The following is an 11414-nucleotide window of genomic DNA, read 5'->3' as shown; positions in this document are numbered from 1 at the left end:
CGTGAACAGCTTTACCTCATTAAATACCTCGCAGGGTGCAGCCTCCCTGACAAGTGAAGCATTCCTTGAGCCAGTACTCACAACTGACCAGGACTCTATGAGCAACAGCAGTGCTATCCCAAGCTCCTGGGCACAGGACTGCTGTGCTGCGCATGTGCACTGATTAACTCATTTTGCATTGGGAGGGAGGAGTGAGGGGGGGTGAGCAGACACCAGACCAAATTGAGAGTGTGCAAAAGGCCGCTTTTATTGAAACAGGTGCATATTTACAACAATACAAACCTGGCAACCGCCTCACAAAACTAGTCCTCACTAAATAAGATGTTACCTTACAACCCCAAACGTCAGGCCCGCCCCTAACACGTCACAAACCCCGCCCCCACCCAGCACAACATAATTACAATTCAAACAATACCAAAACCTGATAATCATTTAAATATCATCCCAACCCACCGCATAACATCACATTCCAAAAATTACCCACCAACAACTTACATTACCCAAAACCTTGTAACCACCCCACGAAACAACTATTTAAACTTTTCCAGCCATAGCCCAACTTTAGCAAAAACCCAACAACCTTCATGTCCCTGCTGACCAAGAACGCCCAATTTCCGCCGGCACCTGTTCCAAGCGACAATGACAAAATTTTTGTTACCCCATATCCACCTGTTCCGACAAAAAGACCAAAAATTATGGAACCATAAACTAAATAAATAAATAAATGAAATAAATAAATAAATAAAAGACCCGGGGAAAAAAGGAAACAGAGCGAACCGAGAATAGGGAGGGAGGGAGGGAAAATGTCCAAATTAATCTAATGAGCTCCCGGCCACCAGGTCATTCAACCTAAAATGGTGGCCGGGAGAAGGGGCCAAAGGAATATATAGCTGGGCTCCCTCCCTCAGTAGGAACCGAGGGAGCCCAAAACAAGCCCAAAAGCAGCCCAAGGCTGGCGCTCTGAGGACAACCCCCCCCCACTAGCCCCTCCCAATCAGCCCGGGGGTGGGGACCTCCCTATGGTCGGCTGCCCCCCCTCCCAAGCCCCCCTTGGGAGGGAGGGGTGAGGGGGGGTGAGCAGACACCAGACCAAATTGAGAGTGTGCAAAAGGCCGCTTTTATTGAAACAGGTGCATATTTACAACAATACAAACCTGGCAACCGCCTCACAAAACTATTCCTCACTAAATAAGATGTTACCTTACAACCCCAAACGTCAGGCCCGCCCCTAACACGTCACAAACCCCGCCCCCACCCAGCACAACATAATTACAATTCAAACAATACCAAAACCTGATAATCATTTAAATATCATCCCAACCCACCGCATAACATCACATTCCAAAAATTACCCACCAACAACTTACATTACCCAAAACCTTGTAACCACCCCACGAAACAACTATTTAAACTTTTCCAGCCATAGCCCAACTTTAGCAAAAACCCAACAACCTTCATGTCCCTGCTGACCAAGAACGCCCAATTTCCGCCACCCAGAAAAGAGGGGGAAAGGAATTACCCCTCTCTTTCTGCCCCCCAAAACTAACCAACCAAGGAACCAGAACACCTCAACCCAAAAAATTCTGAATCTTCAAACACCTGGAGAGCACCTCTCGCAATTTCAATAAATATAAATCCATCCCTATACGAGACAAATGAACACCATCGCTGCGAAAAAACTCCATAGTGTCATAACGGATGTCCTTATGGGACACCCGCCCAAAACCCAGATCTCTACAAAAACGGGAAACCTCCAAATTCAACTTCCTTCGCGCCTCATCAACCGCCCTAGGCTTGATCGCACCCCTCCAGGTTCTTCTAGGGACCAACTCTGTCCATAAAACATGGCAGCCCGCCCATTGTTGACGAATAAGGGAAAGATCCTTCTTCATCGCTCTCAATAAAACCACCCCTTTTACCCCACAAAGGTCATTCTCACCAAGGTGCAAGAGCAGTACATCCGGACAAATACCCCACACCAACCAAGAATTCAAGGCCGGGATAAGCTCCCTCCAGATCATACCTCCCTTCCCCTTCCATACAACATTAAACAGACGAGAATTAAAACCAAGCGTGGGACCAAAATAGCTTCTTATAGCTTGATCTTCCGCACGCCTAATGAAGGAGTGTCCCACTATCCAGATCGTCATGACAGAAGAACGGGGGCCGGCCACTGAACCTGAAAAAGAAAAGCAGCATCAAACTCAAGAAAAATTATCATCCGCAGGCGCCAACACAGGATCAGTACGCACATAGCGCCTAAAACAGTTGGAGGACCAACGCCCTAAAGACATAATGTCCTGCTGCGACCAACCCCTGTTATGAGCTTCTGTTGCTGCCCCAATCCTGAAAGAATGCGTACCATACTGTGTCTCATCCAAGCCCATGAAGCGCAGCGCTTTACGCAAAACCATGCGCAGTTGATACTCAGTCACCCTGGAACCATCCATATGTCGAAAAACAGGGCCCTCAAAGGCGGCCCCCGAACAGTCCCGCAAACGCCTGGCCCACCTCAAAGGACACGTCTCAGAAGGGGGAGAAGCTTCCAGCCAAATGCCCCTCCCCTTGCTGTGTTGATCAGTTTTTGCCCGAGCCAACCAGACGTGCAACCCTGTTTCCAGAAATCGAACATTCCCCCACCCCACCCCAAAAGCAACTTTCGACCCCAGTAACTCAGAAACTCTGAAAGCACCAAAGAACATCCAAACCATAAGAGTAGAAAACAGGCAAACCTCAAACTCATTTAAACAAACTGAGGGCAAAACCTGCAAAACTCGGGCTAATGTCTGCCAAGACAAAGGTTGGCGAACCATGTGTTCCCTACCCCTCTCTCTAGACCAACCTTCCAGCATGCGCTTACCCACTTCCCCTGCTGAAGGGGAATAACCCCACAGTAATTTGCCCATGAACGCAATACCAGCCAATTTTCCAGCAATCGTCACGCGTGTCAAACCCCTGTCCATCAAATTAAGAATGAACTGTACCACATCTTCAGATCGTCTCCAGCCCGGAGCGCGCCAGCCGGCCCCAGATTCCAAAAACTCTTTCCAGGCCAATTCATACGCTGCCCTAGTGTAAACTGCGAGCGAACCTACCACCAACTGCAAAACCCTGTCTCGCCTACAGTCCACAGATGTTCTGGCATGCGGGTCGGCGTCCTGTCCGCCTCCGAGGCTAGCCCATGGAATCTCTCCCACTGTGAACGAGACAAAGCATCCGCAATGTCATTGTCCACCCCAGGAATGTGTAAGGCCTTAAAACTGATGTCATACGTCAAGCACCCCAACACAAAGACTCGCAAGAGCTTCAAGATGTGAGCATCCCTGGCCGACTGCCGATTGATAATGTCCACCACAGCCTTATTATCAATTCGAAATAGCACTTTTTTGTGAGCAAGCTCCTGACCCCACAAAGTCAACACCACCACCACAGGGAAAAGCTCAAGGAAGGCAATACTTCTGCCTCCGTTCTTCCACGCAGCAGGCCACTGTTCAGCGCACCGTCTGCCCTGCCAGTAAAGACCGAAACCATCACTGCCTGCAGCATCTGAAAAAATGTGGACGTCCCAAATCCAATTCTCTTCTCTGAACAGAGGAATGCCATTGAAAGAGTGTAAAAAGGCTACCCACATCCGCAGATCCTCCTTAACACCTGCTGACAAGCGGACGTGATGGTGAGGTAAAAACTGACCAGACAGAGCTCTACCCAGACGCCTGCAAAAAGTTCTACCTGCCCTGACCACCCTACAAGCAAAATTAAGATGGCCCAGCAGCACCTGAACTTCCTTCACTGTCACCTTTGCCTTGTTCAACATAACATGTAAGAGGTCCAACATTTTTTCTTTTATATCCACTGGTAAGCGTGCCTCCATAACATTAGAATCAATTTCGATCCCCAAAAAAGACATGGTCGCGCAGGGGCCCATTGTCTTTTCGGGTGCCAACGGCACACCTAAAAATTCCATCAGAGTTTGGAATGTTCGCAAGGCATTCTGGCATGCTGAGGAATTGGGAGCGCCTACAAAAAAGAAATCATCCAGGTAGTGAGTCACAAGCTGGTGTCCTGACGTGTCGGTGAAAAACCATTGGAGAAATGTGCTAAAGGTCTCAAATAACGCACAGGATATGGAACAACCCATTGGTAGAGCCTTATCAACATACCACTTCCCTTGAAATTGAATCCCCAAAAGATCCCAATCCTCAGGATGTACTGGCAATAAACGGAATGCAGATTTGATGTCACATTTTGCCATTGCCGCACCAGTGCCGGCAGAGACAACCAGGGCCATGGCCACATCCACTGAAGAATAAGACACTGAAGCAGCCTCACCATCAATGAAATCGTTAACTGACGAGCCTTCCGGCCATGACAAATGTTGAATCAAACGAAATTGCCCAGGCTCTTTTTTAGGTACCACACCAATTGGGGAGACAATAAGATTTTCCAAGGGCCAATCATCAAAAGGACCCGCCATCCTTCCCTCACGCACTTCCTTATCCAGTTTGTCTTGCACCACCTCTGGATGTTCATTGGCTGACAAAAGATTCTTTGACCACCGCCGCAACCGCGGCCCTGTGTAACCAAGTCGAAAACCTTCCTGAAAACCATCCAACAATAACTTAGCAGCCTCGACATTCCCATAACCCCTCAGAGCCACAGCCAAGTGAAAAGGATTAACTGGCGTATGAGCCTTTGGGCCCAGTGCCAGAAGTGGTCTTCCCCCCCCTGTTAGGTTGAGGCTGCTGTGCAGGAGCAGGGGCATTGGCTGTCTGCTGTGACCACTGTCTGCCCCCTGTAACCCGAGGCCCCCAACACCTGGACAGCGGGTGCGTTCTACCACATTGGGAACATTCGTGTCTAAATTTGCAGTACTCTCTTGGGCAATAACCTCTGTTAAAATCCCAACAGGTCCCATTGGCAGATTGGACTGACGCAGCTGCACCCACCCCTCCCCGAGTGGGCTTACCCTGAAAGGGCCGCGAAGGTAATGGATACCCACTAGCTGTGAAATCGTCTTACCACCCGCTGATGCTCCCATAGTGTGTTGCCACAAATCATTATCTAACTCCCCCCATTTCGCTTCAGGATCCCAAGCCATCCGAGCCCGGAATTCCTCATCGTACTGTGACCAGGCATAACCACTGCCAGTAATCTGCGCCTTTCTGATCACATCCATGTACTTAAAAAGGGCCACACAGCGCTCAGGGAATTTCTCACAGTACACGCTAGCATATATAAGAAATGCCGCTGTCCAGTTTTCAATAGTCAAAGGAACCTTTGGGCGCTTGGCCAACTCGTACTCTTCCTCCTTAGACCCCTCCTTAGACCTAACTTCCCTATGTAAGAGCTTCAATAATTCCACGTACTCCCCTTTCCAAATCCTTTCCTTAGTGGACAGCATTAAATGAGCGCCCAACGGTTTCGTGACGCCCATGTAAGGCAATTTCTTTATTTTAAGCTCCTTGCTGTGTGGGGGATCCTTACCTACCTCCATGGGCTCCGTAACAGTCCCAGAATCCACCTTAGAACCCACACCCCCGTCACCCGTACCCACTCCTTGATCCTTAACATAACGACCTTTGTGGAGCTTAAGATCCACACCCTCTGAAGGAGGATCCCCCCCCGTTCCAACAGAAACCATCAATGGCTTGTCCCGCGGCCCAGCAAGCTCACCTGGATTCAATAAAGGCAGTTGGGCCGGCCTCGCTCTCCATGCCATCTGTTCAACATCGTCGCCTGACCGAGGAACCCTCATCGCGGGGCCGCTCTCCCGAGTTGGTCTGGAGACTGTAGTTCTCTGACGCACCACCACCGGTGCCTGTAAAACATCATCAGAAGCGTGAAAAAGCCCCCCCCTTGCACCCTCAGCACGTATCTCGCCCTCCTCAGGGCTCTCGTCATCGTAATCTAAAACCAAAGATTCCTCCAACCTAGGAGGGGCCAACACCTTTGACGGACTTCTGAAACCAACCTGGGCCTTACCAGCCCGTACTGACACCTGAGGCGGGGGAGCCGACTGGACCCGTCTGTACTCCCCCGAACGTTGACCAGTTTTGTACACCTTAACCAACGATGAATCCCTTTGTTGATGAGAAGAAACATTTGGGGCCAGCGAGGACGCGCCTGTCCTGCTTCTGCCAACCCCGCCGATATCCAAAGAACCTGACAATGGGGCCAGCGAGGACGCGCCTGGTCCGCTTCTGCCAACCCCGCCGATACCTGTAGAAAGAGAAGTTGGGGCCAGCGAGGACGCGCCCGACCTGCTTCTGCTGACCGCGCCGAGATCCTGAAAGGAAGACGTTGGGGCCAACGAGGTCGCGCCTGACCTGCTTACGTTGACCGCGCCGGGGTCCCTCGCCGGTACGGGGTATGCCGCGCCAGACTCCACCCTCCCTTCTCCTCGGTGTAACTGGGCCGCACTCCACCCTACCAAGTCTGCCTCTCCACGACGCTCTCTGACCTGCAAAGAAAAAGGCTGAACTGATGTGCCGGGACCCTTACTACCAGAACGGCCAAAACTATCAACACCACTAGCCATACAAAAACTAGAATCCTGAAACTGCACTTGACCAACCCCCCGAGAAACAGACCCCTTAGATCGAACCGACAACCCCCGCCGAGGAGGGGAAGGCTCCACGTTCTCACCACCACTACTCCAGTTCAACAACTCCTGAACAATCTTAGACGCAGGTCCCGATGCCAGTCCACCCTGCCCTTTCTGCTGGATATCAGAGCGGGGCTGCTCCATCCTCCCAAGCGATCTGCCCCCAACAGGCAAACCTGGAAAACTCAAAGTGCCCCCAAAACCACTCAGCATATCAGTCCCTTGGATGGGTGTAGCCCTGCCCGCATCACGGACCCCTTCTGCCCAGGAAGGAAAAACATCTAAACCCTCCCAAGATCTAGCACCCACCTGCCTATCGCCACTCTCCTGCAGAGGAAAACTAACAGTACCACCCACAGAAGGCTCAATGAACCCCCCGCCAGACCCAGAAACATCTTGTGGATCACACAACAAAACACGACCAGACTGCAGGCCCAGCAAACCTGCCCCAGCCCTTCTTTCCACCTGCGCCCACTCCCCCTCCCCCACAGAACCACTGTGCACAGAAAGCACCTCCCCCCGGGATGAGGCAGGGGGGGAAAACAACAAGGGGCTATATGGGACAAAAGCAGACTGTACTGTACCACAGGCAACATCACTAGCCTGTAAAACCTCCCCAGAAACACGGGCCGGCGTCGAAAAACGATCACCACCAGCCCCTGCGCATGCCTTTTGAGTTACAACCTGTTCAGTCCTCCGAGCCCCCAGGTCCGTTAAATCAATAAATTGTCTATCCGGCCCAACAGCCGGCAACACACCCTCACCGCCAGCGCGAGGCTCGAAGATTCCAACGCGCGCATGCGCGCCAACCGCCGTCTCCTCACTCAACTGCTCTGCGGCATGAGACACGGAGGCAGAAGCCGAGCGCTTCCTGCCTCCGCGCTTACCGCCCCGCTTGCCTCTGATAGCGGGAACCGAAAGCGACCTCACCGGCAGCCCCACGGACACCAGGGGAGCCGACGCCTCACCCTCCCCCAACCCCGCCTCGCGCGGCGGCACCGTTTCCCCTTCCGCATGCGCCACAACACTAGGGGCCGCTCTCCTAGAGCGCGGGCGGCCCCTCTCACTTACCGCCTCCCTCTGTGACTTCTTCGGCGAACCACACGCCGCGACCACCGCCGCAACACGCGCCGAGGCCTGCCGCCGAGGACGCGCCGCTCCAGGCACGTCACCTAACACCAGGTCCAGGCGTCCAGCCTCACTGAGAAGGCGGATCGCCTCAAGAACTCGGTAATCCTCACCAGACATATCTAAGAATGAAACACCACAAAATTTCCAATTAATCTAATGAGCTCCCGGCCACCAGGTCATTCAACCTAAAATGGTGGCCGGGAGGAGGGGACAAAGGAATATATAGCTGGGCTCCCTCAGTAGGAACCGAGGGAGCCCAAAACAAGCCCAAAAGCAGCCCAAGGCTGGCGCTCTGAGGACAACCCCCCCCCACTAGCCCCTCCCAATCAGCCCGGGGGTGGGGACCTCCCTATGGTCGGCTGCCCCCCCTCAAGCCCCCCTTTTCTCGACACGTCTCGTTACTAATTCTGCTGCTGTATAGAGTCGGTGTTTCATTCTGACCCGTTCTTAATATTTACTTCCTGAAGGAGAGAATTGCTTAAGTATGAATCAGCTCTTTCGTTTCCACAGTAGGAGGATGGCACTCCCTTGTGGATGGTGTTAGCTACGTGCTGTTCTGGCTCAAGCTGGGTTTTAAACCCCACCAGTTTCACACCCATCCAACGTGTCTCTTTCTGAAACTGCAGTTTATATTAAACCATGTAGCTAAGTGTCTTATGAATGTGGTTTCTATTTACAATTTTGCTGCGTGCTTTTCTTTTTTAATTTTTTTAATTTTTTATTTCAAAACAATTTTATTGACAGATTATTATATTTACAGTACAGTGTATATACAGCGAGGGTAGTACAGCTGTGCACACAACGCCGTTGTGGTTACATTGGGCGTATCTTGGGGGTGTGGTGCTGGGTTGTGTTTTGTGCCCCTTCGGCATGTTAGCAAGCCAGCTCCGGTGATTTACAGTACTACCCCCAGGTAGGAAAGGAAGAGAGATAGAATGAAAGAAGGAAGGGGTGTGTGTGTGTGTGGGGGGGGGGGGGCTGGGGCCACTTAGTAGGCTGTTCTATCCTTGCTCTTCAGGCGGTCGGGCTTCTGAGTTGTGATGGAGTAGAGCGCCTAAGGGGGTTTGAAAGAGATCAGGCGTTTGTCCAGGGTGCTCCACATGTCTCCTCTTGCTGAGTGGTTCAGTGAGTAGTTTGCAGTTATGTTGTCTGCCCCCCTAAGGAAGGTGACTCAGTTGAGCCAACCTTTGAAGGTGGCTTTCCCGGTGTCCTTCCAGTTTGTGAGGATTGTTTTCACTGCAGCGGTGAGCAGGAGGTCAATCAGGTCTCTGTCCTCCATAGATTGGGGCTCTGGGGCCATGAATGTTTGATTAGCCCTATGAAGTTATCCTGAATGGGAAAGCCTACTATGCTACTTATAAATTCTCTTATTTTGGACCAGAAAGCTCTGACTTTGGAGCAGTTGAGGATCAGGTGTTCGAGGTCCCCTTTCTCTTTATGGCAATTCCAGCATGTGTCGTTCTCCCTGATCCCGGCTGCGGCTAAGCGTGCCGGGGTCCAGAAAGCTCTATGTAGCAGCCAGTATTTTGTTTGTGCCAGTTGGGGTGTTACTTTATTTTTGGCTGCTGAGTTCCATAAGGATGTTTTTTCCCTGCCGCTGAAGTTTCTGCCCAGTATAGTTTCCCAGGGTTCAAGGGCTTTGTTATTCAGTCTCGATGTAACTGGGCTGAGTTGTTTATAAAGGTGGGCTGTCTGATGCCCCGTCTTGTTTAGGTTCGCCATGTATTCGAGTATGGATGGGGGGGTTGAGCTAAGGTTTGCCTTGGATATTGCTGATTTAATTTTTAGGAATGCTTAGAATTCTATGTCTGGGAGATCATGCACATGCTTGAGTTTGTCGAAGGTGAGTGGAGAGCCCTGTTTTTCAAGCTGCTGGGGGGGTGGATATCCCCCTACTGTACCATGAGTTCATGTCTAGCGTCCTGTTCCTGTATCTGATCCGAGTGTTATGCCAGATGGACTCCCATTTTGTGTGCCTGATGCTATATTCCATTTTCTTATCTACTTTGAGGAGTGCTACCCTTGTGTTCTTGAGGATGGTGTTGTTGGCTTCTGGGTGCCTGTTTGAGGTTAGGATCGCAATAGGGTCGAGGCCTTCTAGGGAAGCTCTCTCTAGTGTTAGCCACACTGGCGTGTAGTCTTGCACCGGGGTGACCCAGTGGATCCCTTGTTTAGCCAAGCACGCAGTGTGGAAGGTTTTGAAATTCGTTAGGTTGAGGCCCCCTAGATTCCTGTTGAGTCTAAGTTTCTCTAGGCTTATCCTGGCCCTTTTATCTCTCCATAAGAAATTGTTAATCATCTTATCTAGTTGTTTATGGAAATCGTTTGTTGGCGTGAGCGGGAGCATGGTTAACATGTAATTGACCATGGGTGTTATTATCATTTTTATTGATTCTATCCTTCCCCACCAGCTGATGAACCTCAGCGACCATGTGTCCAATTTCCCTTTGAGTTTCTTGAGTAGGGTACTTTCATTATGGTCTAGCGTGGCTTTGAGGTCCGTGCCAAAATACAGGCCCAGATATTTCAGGAACTTCGTCTGCCACGTCAGTCCTGAGTTCCCTAGGACTGTTTTGGTGGTATGGATGTTCATGGGCTTGCATTCGGACTTATCCTTGTTTAGTTTGTATCCTGCGACTTGCACGTATTCCTCGATGGTGTTTATTAGGGCTGTTATCGATGGGCCCGGGTCTTCGGTTGTGATCAAAATGTCGTCCGCGTAAGCTGCCAGTTTAATCGTAGTTTCTTGTATCTGGATGCCTTTTATTTCTGGGTTGTCTCTGATCATGGTCAGCAGCGGTTCGAGGGCCAGTAGAAAGAGGGCCGGGGAGAGCGGGCATCCCTGTCTGGTTCCTCTACCTAATGACAACGGTTCAGATGTGCTACCATTGACTACCACGTGGGCTCGCGGCTCTTTGTATAGTGCCATCACCATCCTCCTGAAGTTTCCTTCCAGCCCGAACTTTGCCAAACATCGATCAAGGAAGGGCCATGATACCCTGTCAAACGCCTTCTCAGCGTCCAATGCGATCATGACTGCCGGGACCTTCTTCTTTGAATTGTGGTTGATCAGGTGGCATAGCAGTCGCGTGTTGTCAGTAGCCATTCTGTTCTTGAGGAAGCCGACCTGCGAGTTGTGGATCAGGTTGGGGAGTTGCGTGTTTAGTCTTGTCACCAGGACTTTAGCGTAGATCTTACAATCTACGTTTATTAGGGAGATTGGACGGTAGTTTTGTGGGTGCTTTGGGTCCTTGCCCTCCTTGGGAATTACTATATTATTGGCTTCAGACATGGAGTGTGTCATGGTTCCTTTTTGGCTACAGTGTGCAAAGACCTCCACCATCGTGGCTTTTAGGAGATGGAGGAACTGTTTGTAGAAGGTAGCTGTGTACCCGTCTGGACCAGGGGCTTTGTTTTCTTTCTCGATTTCTGGTCCCGTTATGTCTCCTTCAAGTAGTGCCTTCTGGTCATCTCTCAGACCTGGAAGCATTAGCTTTTCTAGGAGGCTTTCACCCCCATCTGGTTTGAGGTTCTTGTCTGATTTGTAGAGCCCCTCATAGAAGTCTCTAAATACCTCGAGGATCTCTCTCTTTGCTGTTTGTGATTTGTTTTTCTTGTCTGTTATAGCAGCAATGGTGTGTTGCCTCTGCTTGCTCTTTAGGTAGGAAGCTAGTGCCTT

At 50.8% G+C, this 11414-nt stretch overlaps 1 protein-coding gene across 1 annotated transcript; it reads right to left on the bottom strand.

Annotated features, from left to right (window-relative positions):
• Positions 1 to 1568: 1568 nt before the first annotated feature.
• On the bottom strand, positions 1569 to 6817 carry LOC147698465 (uncharacterized). The gene is made up of 2 exons (XM_086933448.1): positions 5674 to 6817; positions 1569 to 2179 (listed from the first exon to the last, which is right to left on the bottom strand). The coding sequence occupies exons 1-2, from the start codon at positions 6815 to 6817 to the stop codon at positions 1569 to 1571; spliced, it is 1755 nt and encodes a 584-aa protein (XP_086789574.1).
• Positions 6818 to 11414: the final 4597 nt, after the last annotated feature.

Source organism: Lissotriton vulgaris, chromosome 8 (genome assembly GCF_964263255.1).
Source record: "Lissotriton vulgaris chromosome 8, aLisVul1.2, whole genome shotgun sequence".
In the NCBI taxonomy this organism is placed as follows: Eukaryota; Metazoa; Chordata; class Amphibia; order Caudata; family Salamandridae; genus Lissotriton; species Lissotriton vulgaris.
Note: the sequence above shows the minus strand (reverse complement) of the source record. Positions and strands in the feature narration are given on the sequence as shown.